This window comes from Tachysurus vachellii, chromosome 25, assembly GCF_030014155.1.
Source record: "Tachysurus vachellii isolate PV-2020 chromosome 25, HZAU_Pvac_v1, whole genome shotgun sequence".
Taxonomy (NCBI): domain Eukaryota; kingdom Metazoa; phylum Chordata; class Actinopteri; order Siluriformes; family Bagridae; genus Tachysurus; species Tachysurus vachellii.
The window spans coordinates 13,822,342-13,845,945 of record NC_083484.1 but is presented as its reverse complement, the minus strand read 5'-3'; the positions used below and the strand labels follow the sequence as shown (position 1 = coordinate 13,845,945).

Sequence of the window (23,604 nt, the reverse complement as noted above, 5' to 3'; positions counted from 1 at the left end):
TTGCCCACCATACTGAAGTTGAACAAAATGAATGTCTATAGCAGTGTTACTCATTGCGCGGCTCGCGCGCCTCCTACGGCTCGCCAAGCTTTAATATGGCAGTAAATAATACGATGATATGATCATGTGGTTAAAATTTATTTTTCATTTAAATAACATTAAAAACAATCAGGGAAGCATAGAAAAACGAATGTGCTCTATTACAAATAATAATATATATTTATATATATTATTTGACTCGTCACTGACTCACTGCGTTCTGCGCAATTGCCAGTTTTTGGTGGCCTGCCAGAAGCTAGTTTGTGTTTCATGCTAGTTAACAACTTGTGTTTACTGTACACATGGACTAAAAAATGGATCGATTTCTTATCAAACAATCCCGCGCACAAAATGAACAGCAACAAAGCAATGTGACAGTGACAAAAGAGGTAACTTATGGGGAGCATGCATCATCCGCAACTCGAGTAATTATTGTATTGCAATATCGTACATTGTATTTAAGCAGATAAGCGATTTAAGACTGAATAACTTGGCATACTTTGCGGTGAAAGTGGCTCTCCTATTGACTTTGTCCTATCAGTGTGGCTCACATGAAAAAAATAGTGAAGACCACTGGTCTATAGCATCCTGGGTTAATGACAACAATATCTAAATGAAATGAGTTGTAAGTCATCATGTGAATAGTTTTAACTGTAGCTGAGCCTGAAGACGAATGTTGTCACACCGTTTAATGAACTTCACTAACACGACCAAACCATAACGACCAAACCATAACGACCAAACCATTAACCATAATAATAAGTCCATACGCACAATAGCAGGTTTATAACCATGATGTAATGCTGCTTTTAATACTGATCACTGTGTTGCAAACTCACAACTCATGCGCAAGAAATGGTGTTAACCAGACATGTTTTTCACACATGACCAAAGATAACCAGGAAACACAAGCAGATTATTACAGTAAACTAAACTGTGACAGTAAGCTGCATAATTATCAGCACCTTATGGAAAAAAAAACCATGAACAAAAAAGCTTGCTCTAACAACATGTTCTCAGAAAATAAAGACACAAAATTAATGCAACCAATAACAAAATAAATACAAATAAATAGCAATTAAAAAAAAACTCTCAGGTTCCAGAAACTGTTATTGCTTTTTAAATGATCAGCTTTATTGCTACAATAATTTTTTTAACCATCTTTTATACTGGTTAAAGGACTGCATAAAAGAGATAATAGATTTTTTTTTTTTTTTTTAAGAAATTACATAAATTTGCTTCAGAATCAGCTAGTATACTCTGCTTCAAGAACAGCCTGTGTCAACAAGACTAAAACATAATGATAAAAGAGATGGTGTCAGATAAGAAGGATGTAAGATGATACAGAAGCAGCTAGGACTGTTTAGTACAGATAACAAAACATTAAGCAAATTTAGAGTCAAATATCAGGCAAAGGACAAGTGATTTGCAAACAGAATCATGTGGGCTAAGCCAAAAACAGATATTAAGAAACCGCAAAAGAGGAAAAGTCAAAACCAGGCACTGGATAATATCATCAGTGTAGCTAAGCGTGTGATTCACTGCAGTCATCTGAATGAAAGTGTTTTCTGTGCTTTTGTGGCTGTGAGTCAGAAATATCTGTAAAAACAGGTGGATGATGATGGTGATGGTAAATATGATGGTGGAATTTTGCTTTATGGTTGAACCTCTGTGTGGATCAGGGGCAGTGTCGGCGCCAGAGAATAGAGAATAGAGAATGAGGGGGCCTCATGTTTAACTGGGGGGGCCTATCTCGTTCACATACTATTACTATTATTAAACTTCAATAAACATAATAAAATATTAAACGTGTCACTCACTGTAAACTATAATTTATCATGACTCTAAAGTGCAAGACTCGCAAAAACAGACGCAAATTAGCCACCAGCATATAACCAAACGTACTAAAGCAAAAAGGCATCTTACCTTTAGAAGAGCTGCAGGCGACGAGAGGAGGAATTAAATTTTTTAAGAACAAGGTCCTTCAACGAATGGCGAAATTTTTTCGTAAGGTCCCGCTCAAATGCAAGATGCACGAGTTGAGACTTACGAGTGTGGCTCATTGCTCGTCTGTGGTCCGTAAAAACGTTCTTTAGTGCCGAGGAGTTCTCACACATGGCAGTGGAGGCCCCGAACGTGACCGCAACTTTTAGCACAGACAAAACACTGGGCATAGCTTCCAGAACTTTGTGTTGTTCAGAAAGAAGTCTCATAACCGTCATTTTCTGTTGACTTTCCTCTGTCTTAATTCTGGAGATATATTGCTTTGTAACGATGCATTCTGTTTCCACAATGGTGCAATTTGTTAAATCCATAATAGCTTCATAGACTCAACATTTAAAAACGTCTCACTTTCTGGATCAAGAGCGGCAAGCGCTGCAGCCAACTTTGAATTACGTTCACTAAAACGCGTTGCCATTTTACCCAGAATGTAATTGGCTGACTATGTTAGCACTGCATTATGGGTTAGTACAATTATTATTTTTTAATTAACTTATACTCTTTATTCTTTAACCAGTATTCATGGTATAATAAAAGTAATTTGTAAAACATTTTTTTTAATTATTAAGTTCGTTATTATTTTGAGAAGTAATGGGGCACAGTGACTCAAGTGGCCGGGCCACGCCCCCCAGGGCCCGCTCGTGGCGCCGACACTGATCAGGGGTGTCAAAGTCAAATTCACAGTGGGCCAAAATATAAAACTGAGAAAGTCACGGGCCAAACTGAATATTTATTGAAAAATTAACTGCAACTGATATGTAATGTTCAACCTTTTTTATATGGAAACAAACTTTAGTTTTGCTTGAACACAGGATTTGGAACAACCAGAGCTTGATATTACAAACACATAAGAAGTTAAATTTGAAATAAAAGACACATCAGTGGTGTTCGTTTCTTATTTAAATAAATAAAAAAATGATGCCTCTCACTGGATCATTTTAAGTTCCTTTTTGAAGTGGATCTTTTTCAAAACCAACAACAAAACAACTAAAAATAATAATTTCATTCAATGAAAATCCAACTTTTTGACTATTAACAGTTCATGCCTTGGAGTAGAAAAAGTGCATAAAGAAAACATATATTCAAACTCAGTTTGTTACACTCCGTTTCGTTTCATAGTGTTTCATAATGTTTCGTTTCATAGTGTCTTCTTATGTAATATTCTTTCGTTACAGACACGTTAGCTCCGTTAGCACACAAGACAAACAGGTCTGTCCTTTATATTCGTGAACAGATAATCTGCCTCCCTCCTGTCTTGAAAGCTCCTATTGTCCATCTTTCGTTTGGCCATTTTTCTGGAGGGTGGAGTTAACTTGCCCGATGTGACTGTAACATGGTTGTTAACGACTGTCAACAGAGAATGAGGGGCAGAGAATGTTCGTGACTACGCGTCAATACAGTGGCAAGGCATTCTGAGATTTGTAGTATTAGCGGAGCATGCGGCTAGCCAGCTGTAATGCACATTTGATATGATCTCGCGGGCCAAATATAATTACACCTGAGGGCCTGAGTTTGACACCCCTGATGTACATCAAACAAAAAAGCATCAGAATATTTCAAAAATTGGGATTTTTCCCTGGCTTGGTAATTTGTTGTTGTTGTTTTTCCATTATTATTAGTAGTACTATTAATAATAGGAGTATTTGTTAAAGATGTAAGTTGTGAGATATTTAATACACAATTGAACCATTAACAGCAAATTTAGTTTTATTGTCCAATATAAACTAACCTTCAACTAAGCTGTAATCAACAGATGTTACATCAGAGCCCATGTAGTGTAAAGTTACCATTCATTTTTTTTCCATGCACTACTACATGCTACTGTAGATTGTGATTAGATAAGTGACAACTCCTTCCTGTGGACTTTTTAGTGTGGTTTGTGTACCCCCCGTTTTCCTTTTTTATAATCATCCCTTTCTAATGAAACCATATTTTAACCTGTTATACAGCTTTAGGTGATACGTTATGTCTAATATGTCTCTTTTATTAAACTCTCATTAAAGTGCAAAGATTTTGCATGTGTGCTTTATTTCAAGCTCCTTGTCAGTATGGTTGTTCTCCATGAATATCTTCATGAGGAGAGATACAGAAAATGTAGAATTTATCATTATTATTCCTTGATAAATTGTTCAGTACGTGTCCATTTTCTTCAGTTCACACACACACACACACACACACTTAGATGTGTAGAAATACAGTAGTATCAGAAAGCAAGAACAGGATTTATCCATGAGAAAAAGTGATAGGTGGATGAGCTAGAGAAGAAGATCACATCGGATTGGATCATCAAACAAATCCAACAACGTGTCTGATTTATAATATTGACTGAAAGAAACTATAAACAGGAGACACACAACATTTTACCCTGAGTTTTTATTATAGAACCCTCTGTTGATCAACACAGAAATGCAAATTTAGTTTTTAGAGGTTTCTAAATTCACATACATAAATACACACTAAGATAAAAGTCGAGGCAAAAGGAAAGTGATGTAAATGAACAGCTTTTAAGTCCCACGACCTTTCCATTTCAGTGAAGTCACTTTTTCTATTAGGACGCTTTAGCTGACAAAGTGAAAAAGCGTTGGTTTCAGGTGTTATGTAAACTTTTCAGCTGAACTATAAATGTCACCTCTGCACATGCTTCTATGAATGAGATCTATGTTTCTTAATGAAAGCATGAAAGCATATTATTCATGATGAGGATATCATCTGCTTTATCAAACACTATCTTCCAAGATGACTCAAATAAAGTGCAATTTTAATAATACTATAGAATATCAGAATTTTACTGTGTCATGTGAAGCACGAGGCGTGATGGATGCCAGTCCAGTTTAAAGATGCCCTGCCACACGTATTTCATTACTTTTGTGGTAATGTCTGAAGTTTACCATGGACTCTGTAACATTTTCTTGTGGAAATAATGCCTTGGTTACCTTGTTTCAAGCCATTCTAGTGTGGTATAGAAAGCCTGCAGGAAGACTCAGCTCGATTTGTGCCAGTTCTCATGAATATTCAAATGAGCTATGCTGCTTGGCTCCGATTGGCTAACCGCTAGGATATGAGAGCATGACTATTCATTCACCCAGCGCAATAAGTAGCCTAGGCTAGAGGAAATTTGTTTACAATCACCTTGAATTGCGGCAGAACGGCTTCTTCACAAGCCCGTTGACGTTCAGCCATCCTTGCTGTATAGGAAACTCACTGAGCCACACGAATTCTGGGGGCGCGGTCTCAAGTGAGAGAGCTCATGAATAGTAATGAGCTCAGTCACTCTGACGTCAGAGTGACCAGCTTTTCCAACTGACCTGATTTCTCCCCTTATTTCTTTTAAGTGGCTAGAACTGACCGGGGAGGTAGCAGTTCGTTTTCACATTCACGACACAACACAAACACATATGGACCTAACACATACTGTATCACAAAATCCAAGTAAAAACAGTTTTGTGTGGAAGGGCACCTTTAAGCATTTTATTAGAGGTAGGCAGATGAATCCTACAACGTGAATGGAAACGTAAACAGTAAACAGACAAAGGTCAGGTCGTCTATAAACAGCTATGGGAAACAGAAAAAGCTAGAAAAAATTATCAAGGTCACAAATAGCAGGAAAACCAAAACACAGAATAAATGCTTGGTAAAGACTGGCATGGAAACATTTAACACTACTTTGCTCTGGACAACGTAACATGGGGTTTTAAATATACAAACAAAAAGGACAACATTAAAACAGATATGAGTAATTGGGACAAATGGCAGACAAACAAAGACAGGACATTGGTAGAAACAAGGACATTTACATTTTTATATTTACAGCATTTGGTAGAAGCTTTTATCCAAAGTAACTTACATTTGTACCTCTGTGCAATTGAAAAGGGCTCACGACCTTCCGATCAGAAGTCCTCAGGACATGGGTAGAGACAAGCAGGCAGTTATGCGAGTTGAACAAATTCTGCACGCAACGATTACACAAGGAAGAAAATAAGACCTACCCCCAAATACTGCCACAAGCAGCCCAGATACACCTGGTAAAATATCCAAGAAAAATCCATGGCCCCAAAGCAGGAATTGTGCATTAAGTTGACACTTCTCTGAAGAGCCAGGGAGCAGGCATAAGGCATACTAGCGAGAAGAAAGCACTGGATCAGTGACACAAGGATTTGGTAGCAGAGCTGGTATGAACTTGCCAGGGTCAGGTAGCAGGGCTGGGACAGGCTTGCTGGGGTCAGGTGGCAGGGCTGGGACTGGAATTTTCTATTAATCACTCTCACCTGACGTTTTGCCATGCTTCCAAAGCCCATGTTGTGGTCCCGTGGCGATCAGAATCTTTGCCCACTGGTGGGCTCCAACTGTAACCAGGACAACAAGAACCTCAGGTACTGCTTTTTTTTCAGGCTTGGGGTTCAACAGGCTCTCAAAAGTTATTTGGCTCTGATGCCGGAATCCTTTCAGATGGACTTCAGTCAAAGAGTCTAGTGAAGTTTGTTGTACTTGCTTTCAAAATCCCATCTGCATGACCCCTTCAAGATAACTTCCAACACTCTAAGTCATTAGTATTTACCATGTAATTAGCAAAAACAAATGTGCATAATAAATAACAGCAGGTTTCCTTCATAGTTACTCGAGCGCTTCATCGAGCATCCATGGAGGCGGCGCTAATTGAGCAGTATCCAAGGAAGCGTCTGTGTACCAAATGCTGAATACACAGCTGTGTAAGAAGGCCCTAAACTGAAAGATCATTAGTTAGAATTTAGCAGGTTTTTTGAGTCTTGTCATGGTTATTTGGTTGGAGTAAAAAAGTAGAAAGTAGAAAGTAGTGCAAAACAGCACAGTTCGGCACAAGGAGGGTCATCGCTTAAATATAATTCAGTGTTTTTTTCTAAGTCTGTATGATGCCTTATCAGAATGTTTATTGGTTTGTCTCAGGGTCTGTGTCTACTTCTGTGGACCTGTTAAAAAGAGAAGAAAAAAAAAAGATATTTATGTATATTCATGACCAACCCTAAGAGTTTGCTCTACTGCATAGCTATAAAATGGCTAAAATTAATTTAATACTTGGAGAACACTATGAAACTGTCCGAATGCTTTCTTGAACATAAAAGTCTCGTTTCACAGATTCAACATTCTGTTATATATTTTTATATATAAAAATGTATAACAGTACATCCCCAAAATGTATGTTTATTAAAGAATGATTCATAGATTTTTATCTATTCACAACTGTGCAACATCTATGCAACAAGTCATTTACAGCCATACACAAATATTTCCTGTTCTGATACTCTTTTTTCTGTCCTGTACAAAATATACAGCTTGTCGTGTTACTAAGAAACCACCACCTCTGTCCTGAAGACTTGAAACTCACATAAAAAGAGCTGACAGTGTTCACACTTGCATAAATGCTTAGCAAAAGTCTCATTTACATTTACACCCTTATCCAGAGTGACCTACTGTACATTAACTCTTTTCACAGCTGAGCAGTTCAGGGTTACGGCTCTTGTTCAAGAGACCAAAAGTGGTTGCTTGGTGGTGTTGGAATTTGAACTCACAACCTTCAAGAATGGTAGTCCAAAATCTCATACACTTTTTCCTAACAAAAAAAAAGTTCTGGTCCAGTTAGTTCCGTTCCCCTATTTTGATTGGTCAGCCAGTGTTCCAAGAGTGTTTATGTTTCCCATAACAGCACTTATAAGGGTGTTCACCCTGTAAAATTCCAAAATTAAATATTACCATAGTGTCACCAGTGTAACACCAATTTCACCCCAAGATGTGAGCTAACTAGTTAGCTAATCAATGTGCAATAACACAAGTGTGGCCTCTTTGGGATCTGTTCCTGCTAGTGGAGCAAAAATAATCAAATTTGCACATTTGCCTATATTTGTCTGAAATGTCAGCTACTAAATATTAACTTCATGTTTATAGAAATATTATTGTACAAATGTATGTTTAACAACACTTTTTAATCAGCAAATTGTTTGTTTTCAAGAGACTTTTAAATAAATCTCCTGTTTGTCTGGGATAAAAACCTCCACCTACATTGGTGATTTGCCGATAAGACTATGATTATCCTTACTGTTTTACCAGCCAGTAACAGGGGCAGTGTAATACCTCTTGTGTCCACCAGAGGTCACAGTCACCAGAGGTCTGACTTCATTTTAGATTTTTATTCATGGCCAAGCTTGATGAAATCCATGCTCATGAGGCAGAAACACACTCTGGATGGGATGCCTGTCCAGTTCACGGTACAAAGCCTAAACTCTTTCACATCTTTTTTCACAGCCTTTAGTTGCAGCCAAACAACCTACAGTTTTTTTCCGAGGTGGAAGGAAATTATAGAATTGGGAGAAAACTCATGAAGATGTGGAGAGCACATGTAAAACCCCATAGAGATAGTAACTGGGGGACATAGTAACGGGGACCCTTGAGCTGTGAGGCAATAATGCTATAATATTTGAAGTTGTATATCGTCGCTGTCGGGCGGAAACCTCGTATGTCCAAATTTTGTCAATTTCATATTTTTTCACATATCGATGCTATTGGTCAGTCCCCACGTGGGTCTGTTATTTTTACAAGTTATTAACCAATCTAAAGTCTTGAAAATAGCTTGAGCGTAAATCTCATAACTCCATTGGACACTTCAACTGTCCACCTCTTCCTCACTCCGCGGGAGAGCTTCACGGCATATTTCTCCTCAAGAAGAGTCGCAATGAATCAACACGTCTTCTGAGGTAAATGTCTTCAAAACACTGGGCTCAAAGAAAAAACAAAATCTTGACCCCCGCTAGTTCTGGTGCTCATCTGAGGACAGGAATTTAGCGCAAGACAATCCACTGCAACGCGGACTAAACCCTGTGCACTGCAGATAACGGTTTTGGAGATACGAGGATTCCGCCTGACAGCGACGATATTTTATGCCTAGCTAAACAACCTCGCAATGTTCTAGGTTTCTGGATACCAGTCTAGGTCTGAGTGAAGTCTGAGTGAAGCAGGGATAGTCTCACCTGGCTCACATGTACTGGGAGGCCATGAGTGGTGCCATGCCAACGTGCCCTGTCGTGTTTGTGAGGGTTCACTTGGTGTTTGTGTAAGTTGTTATGCGTAGGTCTTGCATGTCTGGTCATGTTGGGAGGTCTGTGTCCGTGATGCACAACCACAGGCCGTCTCATGACCTGAACTGGTGATGTAGATTGTGGTTTGTTTAAATGCTTTCGTGGTAGCATTTTAAACTCTGCTGGGCGTAGAACTGGAGGAGGCTCTGGAGCAGCTTGACCAGCCCGTTTGATCTGCCTTGCAGGAACAGTTTGAGGTGGTGCTGACTGAGTTCCAGGGTGCTGCAATGCAGATTGGGTCTGATGAATCCGATTAACAAAGGGGTTTGGTGCTTGTACGGTATGCTGCTGCAACGCAGCCTGAGTTAGTCTGACAGAGTTGGGAATGGCAGCATTGAGAGGACCGGCCTGCCTCTGATCTGGACCAGCCTGACTGATTAAATGTGTAGGTTGATTGGGCTGAATTTGAACTGTTTGTTGTTGAGAAACAGGAGCTGTTACGTCCATGCTGTTCATGCCATGTCTCTGAGATGCAATGTTCTGTGGAGCAGTCCAACTTTGATGTTCAGCACGTGGCGGATTAATCACATTAGACTGCGTGACTCGTCTTAGCATGTTCCGATCCGCTCGAGAACGTCTCTGGGCTGTAGTGTGAGCAAGCTGTCGCAGAAAGTTTCTTCTCGAAGCTCTGGAAACGCTCCGCACCTGTTCATTCACAGGTGATCTCCAGGATCTTACATCTAGAGCTGTGTGTTCACTCTCTGAATGTAATGAACTGTTTTGCCGTGTTGAATTTTGGGATTCATAACTGTCCATCTGAGGATTTGGGTATTGGGGTGTCCCGTGTATTCTGTCCCACGGCATCTGGCGTGGGTGAGTATCATCATCCGAGTAGTCAACAGAGAGCATGCGACCTAACTGTGTCTGTGTCTGCGCTGAGTAATTAAATGTATCGTCAGTATTCTGCCTTGACCGTGTCTGGTTGGTGATACGCTGGTTTCTGGGTTGTCCATTTCTTAGGGTGCTATTGTTGGCAGGCTGTGCTGTATTAAGGATGTTATCCATCCGAGTCTGAGGATTGGAGTGTGACCCACTGACATGATGAAGATTTGAGTGACTAGTGGTAGCAGGCTCCTGTTGGACGGCATTACTTTGCTGATCATTATACTGCATGTTGTTCTGGTTGGGCCCTGAAGAAGGTTGAGGTGCACTGAGACTGACTTGCACGGTGTGAGGTTGTGTGGTGGCATTCTGATGCTGTGGTAGTGTATTAAGGTTTATGAGGACTGTGTGAGGTCCTGGCTCTGCATGGCCAGTCTGTATGAGAATATTTGGGTTCTGTTGGCCCACTTGTTGGACTGAGCGGTTGTGTTGATTTGAACTACCATTCCACTGGCCGTTGTGTAAGAGGGCATTGGAGTTGAGGTTGGCATCATTTGAGATCACGCCTGTATTAAGATTGCCATTGGGTTGAACAGCACTGGTGTTGGGTGTTCTGTTTTGTATCGGTAAATCGTTGTTGATATTGTGTTGGTTAGTGGTTTGTTGATACTTTGGACGACTGATTCTGTTATAGTGCAGCGGTGGGTCAGGTTGATCACCCTGGCCAAGAAACCCAGGATTATCATGACCATTTTGTGGAGCTGGAAGAACCTAAGAAGGGAATGAAATCACACCAGTGAGTTATAAATCGTGTAATCGTGGCAAACAGAATGTAAGCGAGAATGTTTTTTTTTACTGTCTGCCTATTGTTGAGGTTTTCCTTCCTTTGTTCAGTGACTGTCCTGAGTCTCTGATCAACTGCAACAAATGAAATTAATAAATATAACTGAAGTTTAAAAATATGCCATTCTCTGTCAGATACAATGAAAGGTTACCATTTCTTTGACGTAGTATCAGTATGATGGCGACAATAATTAACACAAGCGCAACAAAGCAGGCGACGACTATTCCGGCAACTGCACCTACACTCAGACACGTAGCTGTAGTGGGGAAAAAACAGTGTGTGTTAGTCATAGTTACTCAGTGAAGCACAGAGAAGGACAGGAAAAATCTAGAGGCATGATATACCTAATGTAATCTATACCTTGCCTTGGTCATTAAAATACACATTAGTAATCCATATTTCTTCGGGCATTTACTGAGGAAGATAGATCAATTTAAATTAACTGGTCTTATCCTAGCTAATCCTAGCTATGATGAACTCTAACTAGAAAATCTAATGCAAACTGTCGGGCAGCGTATTTGATGATGATGTTTTAGATAACAATGAGTAAAATTTGAAATTTACTTGAACACAAGTGCTGTCAACACAATAGGTAGGTAATAGGCAATTATCTCTATATGTACATACTGTATGTATATCCATGTATTGTGTATATAAAGTGGGTCATATGTGAATTTGGCTATGATATTATAATTTTGAGGAAAATAGACAGTATAATGGAGAAATTAACAGCAAAGCTTTAAACAGCAGTTTGTATCCATCTAGTGGCAAGAACTCACCCACAACGTTAAGGCTTATCTGCTGCTGCGATGTTTGTGTCGTGATGCTGTTACTTGCTATGCATGTGTACTGCCCACTCTGATTGGTTGAAAAAACCTGCAAATTCAGCGTGCCACCATTTGCCTGGCTGACTGTCAGTGGGAGACCATTAAATTTCCATGACAAGAGAGCAGGGGGCAATGAGACAGATATGCAGGTAAGTTGGACCGTCTGGCCTATGGTGGCATCTCCTCCACCAACACAACCAGAGGAGGTTCTCGTCACCTGAGGGGTGTCTGGGCCATCTGAGGCAAAATTATACATAGTATTATTAACACAAATGACTAAATATATGATGCTAACTTTTAAAACATTTAATGTAACTACAAATGGATACTTTGGATGCTGTTGTAAAATATACCTCAGGAGATGCTGTTATGAAACCATATGTATGACAGGTTAACTCACTGATTTTTTTATTCTTTAGTCATGTCATTTCCTGTTTTGTAATTAGTATCCCTACACAAATATCAAGGTGAGACTCACAGTAAACGGTGAGGCTTGCCGTGGCAGTCCTGCTGCTAACAGGGTTGCTGACAGTGCAGGTGTATTGTCCGGCATCGTTTCTATTCACTGGACTGATAACGAGAGACCCGGCGTTGATGAAGAAACGAGGATCTGAGGGAAGATTGGTGCTACCTTTGCCCCATGTCACGCTGGTGTTGGTGCCTGAAGTCCAGCTGCAGGTTAAAGATGCATTTCCACCCTCAATAGTCACGGATGGCACGAACAGGCTCACGTCTCCCACCGCAACTTAACAAGAAAATCAGGAAAGACCATTCTGACATTAAAATATAAAATACGGTTAATATGTTCCTGAGATTATCTTATATATTAATTATATTATAACATTTATTATTTTTTCATGATAATATTTCATACTTTTTATAGCCTATCAGTGCAAATCTGGTGAAGGAGAAGTGATTGTTATGGAATAATCACAACCAACAATAAAAAAAGACATGGTTTAACACTGGGGGGCACGGTGGCTTAGTGGTTAACACGTTCGCCTCACACCTCCAGGGTTGGGGGTTCGATTCCCACCTCCGCCTTGTGTGTGTGGAGTTTGCATGTTCTTGCCGTGCCTCCGGGGTTTCATCCGGGTACTCCGGTGATTGGCATCCATAGTGTGTGATTGCGTGAGTGAATGAGTGTGTGTGCCCTGCGATGGGTTGACACTCCGTCCAGGGTGTATCCTGCCTTGATGCCCGATGACGCCCGAGATAGGCACAGGATTTCCTGCCTTTCAATAATGCTTACATAACTCTTAAAACTGGGACATCCTGCAGATATGTGACTGAAAATTTTTACTTTTACTAAAATTTACCTTTACTGCATATAGATACATCTGTATATTCGTTCACTAGGTCAGAAATTAAGAATATTACCAGTCTAAAAACTGTTTGAAAAAAGTTTTTAAAAAGTTTGGGAAATGTTAACTGATGACAGATAGTGACTCGGGAATCTATGGGAATTAGATTACACTAGATTACATTACACCAGCTATGTGGCGAAAGATCTTGATGTAAGCTGAGAGATGGTCGGACCAATCGAATCCTGGTTCAATGAACTGTGTGATCGAATTAATACTAACAATACAGTGATTATGTGCAATATAGGAAAGGTTTAATAATCCTTCCAGTGATTTCCATAGGATCCACCAGATGGGAGGTGGTAATGCAGAATCATTAATTTGTTTAATTTTAACAATTTCAATTTGGTATACACAATGGAAACTGAGCTAAAGCACTTTCTTTAAGTATATTTTAATATTTGTCATTATTTATTACATATTCTTACCAAAAACTGACAAGGTGACAGAGCGGGAGTTGGTGGACAATCCGGTGGAACCAGATGGTGTTACAGTGACCATGTAGTTTCCAGCATCATTGAGTTGGGTGTTGCTGATTGTGAGCTGGGTGGCAGTGATGCTCACTCTGCCTTGATACTGGGCAATCGAATTAAGAACAGCCTGGTTGTTGATCCACTGGCCCAGAGTGCCTCCTCCAGGAGTGAGCCACGTGATAGAGTAGATGTTGGAGATGGTCTGCACTGTAAAAACAGCATTGGTTCCTGTAGCCGCCAGCACAGGGGAGCTCTGGAACTGAATAGGCACTGGGTCCTGACATGATGTCAAAGGAAGCACTGAGGACAAAAAGAGTAATTTTGAAAAAAATCTCTTTAATTAGATAAACCTTTTTCTATTTAATTGGTTTCAACAATGGACAGATTACTAGAGCTCATAATTTTTGTATCTACATTGTGCATATATAGTATTTCATTACAGACTAGATTATTCTAATTTCTAATTAAACATACATTTTTGGTTGTTTGTTTTTTTTTTCTAATCTATTCTACATCAGATTTTGCTCTAGCTTCACCCTAAAAAGCAGTCATCTTTGCCCTTATTACTCTGTGTGAGGTTATGTCCCGTATGTTAAAAGTCATACCTAGTTAATGCTCTAACAAACAAAACAAGAAGACATTGAATTTGTCCTCATAGACATTATTATTATTATTATTAAATCTTGATGGTTACTGGATTCTCTTAATGCACAGTGAGTGTAAACTATATGGCCAAATGTATGTGGACACCGATCATCATGCCCATATGTGCCTTAAGCCCTATTCGGACGGGATTAGTTTTACATGGGGACGTGGAGTAATGCAATTTTACCTCAGGACGTCTGTATTATAAATTGGCCAATTCACACGGGACAAGACATCTCAGTAAAACTAGCAGAAGTGGGAGGGGTAACTCGCTTTACGCACCACAGTAACCTCCTTGTCGTCATGTGTGTATGACGTTGCTTCCTGTTATCACGTGCGCAAACAGACAACATGGCGCCTCCATGCTTGCAAAACGCGCCAAAAACTACTTTTAAACAGGAAATGACGGAATTTTACCGTACATATTTACAGCGGGTCTATTCGGACGAGATTAGTATTACCTGAGGTAATTTTTCCGGACCTTTTTACAGAAGGTAAAAGTCGCCGTAATCTTTAATGTCATTGTCCGTAATGATTACCGAGATGGCACATTCGGACGGGACTAAAATCACCGAGAAGCTCTGGTAATAATTACTTTACCCCCACGTCAACCTAATCCCATCCGAATAGGGCTTTAGACGAATACCCTCATGTCCCCCTTCCTCATAATCCCCAGAACTGCGAACATGCACATGCAAAGCTTCAGTGTGCGAACACACAATTGCACAAGTACACAATTGCACATTCCTTATAAGTACTTCTAAATACTTTTTATTTAATTATTTATTATATTATTATTTTCTACCTTTATTCTGTCAAATAAAGTCTGATTCTGAGAAATGACTAAATGCAGTGATTTAGTTTACAATGGCAACATTTAATGATTGAGTAATTACATAATGATTGAATAATAAGGTTATTAAGTGTGAGCATACAAAACACACTTAGCTGTACATTTCATTGCAGACAGCATTTCTCACTGCTACACCTACAGCCTACATTCATGCTACACATTGTGACGCAGCACTGTTTGGTTTCAGAAATGAACGGCATGAACACAATGTCCGTTCTGCTCAGCAAGTAAATGTGGTCTAACAAGTTAAAAGTTGTATGAGAATGCACACGGAAGACATTTCTGCTTGAGAGTGTTGAGCCTTTGTATAGTATGGAAAGGGGTGGATTCATTTTGGAAGCGACGGCTCCCATAAAGATTAAAAAACTTTACTGTTGTTTACATTTACAGCATTTAGCAGACACTTATCCAGAACAACTTACATTATCTAATTTTTTTTATACAACTGAGCAATTGACGGTTAAGGGCCTTGCTCAGGGGCCCAACAGTGGCAGCATGGAGGACCTGGAATTGAACTCACAACCATCCAATTGATAACCAAACTTCCATGCAGCCCATATATACAGTATATGGGTCATATATAAAGTGTGCCTACATAATGCAGTCCTTACTTTGTTTACAATTCTATGAATGTTGCATAAAATGAAGAACTTTAAAAAATGTAATAAAACTTTAAAAAATGTAAAGGTGTAAAGTTTATATCAACGTTTATTTTCTGTGATTCTTCTCTTTGTCAGAACAAACAGACAGTTCCAAACTGTTAAAATAAGTTTATTGTATGATTGCATTAAACGATACAACATTTATCGACTGCCATTATCACGATATGGATTAAAACGATATATTATCCAACCACATTACAATTACCATCGTCTTTTACGCACGTGTTAGATAATATCTCTGTTTTGGACTTTATTTAAGTAAGTAGATCAGAAACGAATGATACCTGCCAAAATTATGACCCCAAATGGACACAGCAATACATTCATCTCAGTCTGGACCAGCTAAAATAAATAAACAAAACAAACAAACAAACAAAGATTAGTTTCAACGCGCCCAGGAAGTAACCTGTTAAACCAGGTATATGGGATAAGAAAACGTGTAATTATTAACAAAGCAACACTTTTCGATAAATATTAAAGTTAGAGTTTTATTTTAACCACCGTTTTGATAAGGAAAATGCTGATGTACTCACACTATTATCTTTTATTAGCCGTCATGTTTTGGTTGCAGGTGTCTAAAGATCCGCCACCCTTTCCATTGGGCTCAATAACAATTGCATATACGGATGAAAGCCATTTTCTTGTGCCCTATGTAGTGCACTTATGTAGGGGCAGAACTGCGAATGAGCGTCTCTGTTTCTTCCATTCCTGCGTTTCCTGTTTGTCCTGTTTGTACGACCTGACACATCTGTTATAAACACCTTTAACACTCAGACATTTTTTTGTTGGAATTGTATATATATTATAATTATCTCACTCTGGGTAAAAGTGTTTGCCTAATGCTGGAAATGTAAATAAGAGGACATAAATAAGAACTGCTCGTCATGTATGCACATATAACGCCTCTTAGTGGTCGTGGCAGGATCCTGCGCTCTCATTCCTGTGGCCTGGTTTCGATTCCCGAGAAGAGAACATTTACGGCATTTAGCTGTCACCCTTATCCAGATTTATTTCAGTTTTATACAACTGAGCAATTGAGGGTTAACGGCTTTGCTCAGGGACCCAGCGGTGGCAGCTTGGTGGACAATGGGAGTTAAACTCATGACCTTCTGATCAGTAGTCCAACACCTTAACCACTTAGCTACCACATCCCACACTAATCCATCCAGGCCATCCGGCGAAAAAACCTGTGCCAAATCTAATATGCGGGCCATGTGGTGTGATACGCTGTGGTGACCACGAACAGGGTGCCCCTAAAAGAAGAAAAAAAGATTAAAGCTCACATATGGACTTGTATATGTATAATAAATGGGAAGACAACATGGGTGAGATACAGACACCAAAAGGTGATGTTTATTGGTTTATTGTTTATTATCACAATACACCACATCACACTTGGTTAATTAGTAAAGTGTGATAACAGCGAATCTGAGGGAAGTAGAAATAAACAGATAAATAAAGGGAAAACGTACATTTTGCAGAAACTGACTCACCCATGTTGACCTCTCAGCAAAGAATGAGATGTTTTCGCCTATATTTCTAATTTTATATACCACACTAAAAATATTTTATGTTAATAAAATAATATTTTAATGTTATCAAAGAGTTGTCGGTTTCATAGATACCTGGTTGGTGTGGGAGAACAGAGATCTGCATATTCCAAATTTTTGTATCACTGTGTATAATACAGTACTTACACAATGATACATGACTCTTGGCTGAAAAGTACAACTATAAATAGACAGTCTCTTTGAAAGTTTGAGCTTTTATTTACGAAACCAAAGCCGAAACAATACCTACAGTGTGCTTACAATACATAGTGTTGAGGAACTAGTTTATGCTTTCATAATTTGTATTATTACAATATGTTGTAGGCTCATATTCAAGCTTGTGAAAGTTTACAATGACTATTAAATTCTGTAGTTGCAATGACTACAAAATTATTTTTATGATCGGGCGTTTTTGGCAATTTACTGAACACTACAATGTTTTTTCGGACAAAAACAAAGAAATATTCATTTTCGTATTTGGAACATGTTAAGCATTTCTTTTAGTTTGGTTCTATTTTTCCAAACTGCAACTTTTTTACAAAACTTTTATTTTGCCTTGTCGAAAAAGAATAAGTTTATGTCCATGTTGAGGCAAAGATGGACTTTACATCTCCACTGGTGAACATAGGACAAGTGGAAAAATACCTCGGGGCAGAAGGGTTTTTGATAAGCCATCAATATCCAGTGGAATTATATATCATTACATTTGGTTAGAGATACCAGAGAGAGGTTCCACAAAACAGCAGGAGCAGTTCCTGCTACGCAAATATATGAACATGCAAAACCATTAACAAACTACTAAATCAGTTTGCTTTAAAGAAATAACACCAGGGGAAAATACAGATGTACACTCACTGTGTACATCAATGTACATCTCACTCATTTTCTACCGCTTATCCAAACTACCTCGGGTCACGGGGAGCCTGTGCCTATCTCAGGCGTCATCGGGCATCAAGGCAGGATACACCCTGGACGGAGTGCCAACCCATCACAGGGCACACACACACACACACACACTCTTATTCACTCACACAATCACACACTACGGACAATTTTCCAGAGATGCCAATCAACCTACCATGCATGTCTTTGGACCGGGGAGGAAACCGGAGTACCTGGAGGAAACCCCCGAGGCACGGGGAGAACATGCAAACTCCACACACACAAGGCGGAGGCGGGAATCGAACCCCCAACCCTGGAGGTGTGAGGCGAACGTGCTAACCACTAAGCCACCGTGCCCCCTACAGATGTACAGTACTGTGCAATAGTTTTAGGCATGTAATTAAATCGATATTTGGTGTGACTTCTCTTTGGCTTCGTACCAGCATAAATATTAACACTTACTCACTTTGTACACTTGCACAAAGTCAGAAACAAGAGTCCAAACTGAGCCTCAAAATCTCGGATTAGATTTCCCTCCCCATTTAAACTTAGAAGGCAACTGACATGTAATGGACAATGAGATACTTCATATGTCCACTAGCACCTTACATCCTCATGATTAAGTTATACAACACACTACTCTTAATGGCCATTAGTGTGTAGTATTAGTTTGTAGTCGGGTACAAACTCAAGTGGCATTCTCAAGATACCCGTGTTATTATTTGGATGGTCACCAAGGTCACCAGTATTGTTTAGTATATGCAGTACAATTATTTTTACAATTGATCCAACATACCGAACTTAAAGCAGCTGAAAATCCTTCTGCCTGGGCATCTAGGATGTCTATATTGGACATATTTATACCATTTCTGCTTTTGCCATATTGGCATCATTCACAGACTATCCCAGGCACACAACCCCATGAAGTGTTGCAGAGCTATTAGGCTTGTTGTTAGTAACATTCTTGTCTTCATGAATTATTTCATTCCCCACTGTGTCCTTTGTTGTAGGTTTCACTATTGGTTCAGTCCTTGGTGAAGAATGTCATGCCCTTTGCAGTTTTAATGCCTGTGTCAGCCCATTTGTTCTTTATTCCTCCTCTAAATCAATGCACAAAACATTTATGGACAGTGCTCGAAGGATACTCATGTGTCTGCAATTCCTCCTATTAAGATTACATATCATGGGATCTGAGAATAACCACTCAAACTAGACAAACTAGGATTGACGTTAGCAACACAACATCCACACATCGAGTTAGAATACAATAGAATACTTTTTTCCTTGATCTCACACTCCTGTAGCGTCTCCCAGACAGCAGAAGTGTGTAGAGGTTGTGTTGTGGGTGTGTATTGTCCTTGATGATGTTATGGGCCCTCCTGATGAACCTGGTGTTGTAAATGTTCTGGAGTGATTGGAAGGCCAATCCACAGATGAAATGTGCAGTTTTTATGACACTTATGTATTTTAGCATTCGACTGCCTGGGGGATGAAGCTGTTTTTCAGTCTGTTCATTTTAGATCTTATTACTCTGTATCTCCTTCCAGATGGTAGAGGAAAGAACAGGTGATGTGTACGGTCTTTTAAGATGCAGTTGGCCACTGGAGTTGTCATTGAGTGTGGGCAGTGATGTACCTATGACACGCTAAGCTGCCCTTAATACCCAGCTGGAGAACCACGCCATAAAGCAGCAGGTCAACACGCTCTCTATGGCTGAATGGTAGAAATTGGTCAGTAGGTTTTGAGGGAGATGGGCATGTTTCAGCATCATGAGGGAGTAAAGTATCTGCTGTGCCTTTTCCCACCTGCTGGGAGATATGTGCAGACCAGGTGAAGTCAGCCGAGATGTGCAATCCAAGAAATGTATAGGATATTTATAGTTATGACAAGATGCTATGATGCATTGATGTGGAACGGCTGATGCTTTTCCTGTGACAATTGCAATCAAAGCTTTATTCTAATACCACAACAATTTATCGATGATTACAAATTTAATTTAGCAATTAAAAACACACCATATTTTAGTTGTTTAAAGACGGATTTAATATCATGGTTTATGGTCTTATGGTACAGTATATCTGTTATAAACAGTTGTTCAGGAGTATAAAGAATAACTGTAAAATAAACGTACAAACTAATAAACTGTAATATAATAAAATAACTGTGGTCTGATTTATTTGGTACTGTTCCTTAGTCGTACCTCTGGATGAGAAAGCATCAAGCTTTTAAACATGAGTTCAACAATACACATGTTATTAATACACAATCCGCATTATATTCCCTAAAAACCCATGTAAGAATCCTGATTTTCCCTGCAGTCTTCAGACACAATAGCTGGACGTTACTGACTATAGTGGGTCATAATTCAAAACCTTGTGAAGTCAATAGTCAAAAGTGTCCTGTGACAAATGACAAATTATTCCAGTTATACAATATAAATAATAAGCTATTCATTAAGGGGGCACAGTGGCTTAGTGGATAACACGTTTGCCTCACACCTCCAGGGTTTGGGGTTCGATTCCCGCCTCCGCCTTGTGTGTGTGGAGTTTGCATGTTCTCCCCGTGCCTCGGGGGTTTCCTCCGGGTTCTCCGGTTTCCTCCCCCGGTCCAAAGACATGCATGGTAGGTTGATTGGCATCTCTGGAAAATTGTCCGTAGTGTGTGATTGCGTGAGTGAATGAGAGTGAGTGAGTGTGTGTGTGTGCCCTGCGATGGGTTGGCACTCCGTCCAGGGTGTATCCTGCCTTGATGCCCGATGACGCCAAGGTAGTCAGATAAGCGGTAGAAAATGAGAGAGAGAGCTATTCATTAACAGATTAGAGAATGTCCAGAAATACTGGCCCATAAATGACACACACAAGGACACATACAGTATAGTAATCACAGATATATGCTTTTAGTTAGTTTGTTGCTTTGTATAACAGAGATGACTTGGTGAATTAGTATTTGTGCATTAAATACAAAATCAGACTTGTTCATGTTAAGTAAATGAGACTCTCACCGTTAAACTAGAAATTCTTGCTTCAGCACTGGATCTAAAGTGGTTTAATCCCTTATATCAGATGGTATAGCTGGGATTATATGAGTAGCAATAATAAGTGAAGATCGTTTCAATATGTGAAAAAAATTAACTGTAAATAAGTATTTTAGATGCTTTTAAATACCACAGTGGGATGAATTCAGCTGATTTTTTTTTGTGTACTATTCAGATCTATACAAATTTTGAACAAAATGAAAAAGAAAATCGTGTAAACGGTATGTTTTGAGAAGTAGTTTCAACCAGGCTTCTATACTGTGAGAGGTTTTGTGATGCAGGATGAACTGTATCATCTAGGCAAATACATACAAATGTTATACTAAAACATGTTTGCATACTATACACAACACCAATTCAGACATACAATACTCTGATAAACATTACATGACAAAAGAAGTTCAGTATGTAAGTCAGGTGTTTGCTGAAGCCGTATTGAAGAAAATAGACGAAAGAACAAATATCTTGGTAAGGACTTATTTTATAACCAAATAATTTTTTTAAAGTGACTGAAATAAAGATACTGTATTGCAGAAATGTAGTTAGCTGCACTGACTGTAATTGCTGAACGTCATTACTATAATGTTCACAATAATAATGTTTGGTCTATGTTATTTATTTAACAGAAGCAATTAATTTATATATTTTCAGGCTTCTGTCTTCAAACTGATTTATGGTAACTCAAGTGGTTTTTGAAACTATCAGACTCTATACCTGACTTGATTTCTGTGTTTTCATTATTCACCATTTAAAGCATAAGTCACGATGATCTGGGGTGTGAACGACAACAGTTTTGTCTTGAGCATGTACATCATCACACTGATGACAGGTTTTCCAGGCAACCTGTGGTCCTTCTATGCCTTAATACGAAAGGTAAAACAAGAGGCTAAACTGACTGACGTGCTCCTCCTCAACCTGAACATCTCGGATTTGATTTTTCTCTTTTTCCTCCCCATTTTCATTAAAGCGACAGCTGATATGGGATGGGAAATGAGTTACTTCCTCTGTCCTCTGGCAACTTACATCTTCTTGATTAACATCTATAATAGCACACTAATCTTAACAGCTGTTAGTGTGGAACGTTATCTGGGAGTCATTTTTGCCATCAAGTACAAACTCAATCGGCATCCTCGATATGCTGTGATTACCAGTGTAATCATTTGGATGATCAATTTGGGCCACTGTAGTATTGTTTACTACATGCAGTACAACTTTTCAGATGGAAATAAAGTTGGCCTTGATCCAGCCAACCATAACACCTGCTATTGGGAGTTCACTGAAAAACAGCTAAATATCCTGTTGCCTGAGTGTCTAGGGATCTCCATAGTCTTTATATTTGTACCACTGATAGCCTGTTGCTTTTGCTATATCAATATCATTCGTGCACTCTACCAACTAGACAACATCAAGCCCATGAAACGCTGCAGAGCCATTGGGCTTGCCATGTCCACCCTTGTGATTTTTATGTCTTGTTCCATACCCTTCGGTGTGTCACATGTGGTAGGTTACATTATGAATTCTAGACCTAGTTGGCGTGTGTATGCCCTGGTCTCCAGCAGCATCAGTGTCAGTCTTGACCCAATTGTATTCTATTGCTCCTCTAAAGCACTGCGTAACACATTTAGGGATTATAAACCAAGGCTCTTCATGTGCCTGCAGCACTGTTGCAGATGTTTAGTCACCAATTCCAGCTCTGATCACACCCAACATGAAGGCACAATCTTTGAAAACAATAAGCCATAAAATATATACAGACTGCATATAAGCACATGTTTATGCAGCAACCCTCTGCTGAGAATTTGAGAAACTGACTCAGCATCTCTAATTGGTTTAAAAGCAGCTGATCTCCTTGGATTTCCACATAAAACAGTCATGGAGTTAACACAGAATGGAGCAAAAATACAAAACTAAAACAACAAGAAACACAGCAGCTGAATGTCTGGAAATGCTTTCTGAATTGGAAATGTCAGAGGAATATGGCCAGAGTCACTGGAGCTGACAGGAACCTACCATAACTCAACTAGCCATTCTTTATAACATCTCAGAATGCACAGCACAATCAAACTTGAGGTGGACAACAGCGGAAAAACACATCATGTTCTACCCCGTCAGGAAAGAACAGGAATCTGACGCGACAGTGGGCACAGATTCACTACAGCTGGACAGAAGAAAATAGTAAAAAACAGAGGACATCCGCAGAAAACCACATCATGTTCTACCCCGTCAGGCAAGAACAGGAATCTGACGCGACAGTGGGCACAGATTCACCACAGCGGGACAGATGAAAATACCAAAAAACAGTGACTGGTGTTTTTCTGATCAACTGACTTGTTTTGGACATACAAACCTGACATAGCACTACTAATAAAGAATCATTTAAAAATAGAACCTTGTTTCAAACTGAAGTGTAAATACTTCATAAAAATTATACTACATTGTAAACTTATAACAAATAGGCATTAGTGGCTTTTTAATGGTTGGTACAAAGGTGTTATCATGTATTAA

General features: G+C 39.3%; 2 protein-coding genes across 3 annotated transcripts; one reads left to right on the top strand and one right to left on the bottom strand.

Annotated features, from left to right (window-relative positions):
* Nucleotides 1-4,395: 4,395 nt before the first annotated feature.
* Nucleotides 4,396-16,299, bottom strand: si:dkeyp-97a10.3 (uncharacterized). Of its 2 annotated transcripts, XR_009647793.1 has the most exons (10): nt 16,167-16,299; nt 15,918-15,975; nt 13,429-13,773; nt 12,115-12,381; nt 11,589-11,873; nt 10,961-11,065; nt 10,822-10,883; nt 9,036-10,736; nt 6,306-6,983; nt 4,396-6,156 (listed from the first exon to the last, which is right to left on the bottom strand). XR_009647793.1 is itself a non-coding variant. In XM_060861447.1 (9 exons), the coding sequence occupies exons 2-9, from the start codon at nt 15,958-15,960 to the stop codon at nt 6,957-6,959; spliced, it is 2,835 nt and encodes a 944-aa protein (XP_060717430.1). In that variant the 5' UTR covers nt 15,961-15,975; nt 16,167-16,299; the 3' UTR covers nt 4,396-6,956. The 2 variants fall into 2 exon arrangements, 1 of the variants encoding a protein (XP_060717430.1); XM_060861447.1 differs by having other exon boundaries at nt 4,396-6,983.
* Nucleotides 16,300-21,813: 5,514 nt separating this feature from the next.
* On the top strand, nt 21,814-23,455 carry LOC132840298 (free fatty acid receptor 2-like). Its single transcript, XM_060861847.1, has one exon. The coding sequence runs from the start codon at nt 21,865-21,867 to the stop codon at nt 22,840-22,842; it is 978 nt and encodes a 325-aa protein (XP_060717830.1). The 5' UTR covers nt 21,814-21,864; the 3' UTR covers nt 22,843-23,455.
* Nucleotides 23,456-23,604: the final 149 nt, after the last annotated feature.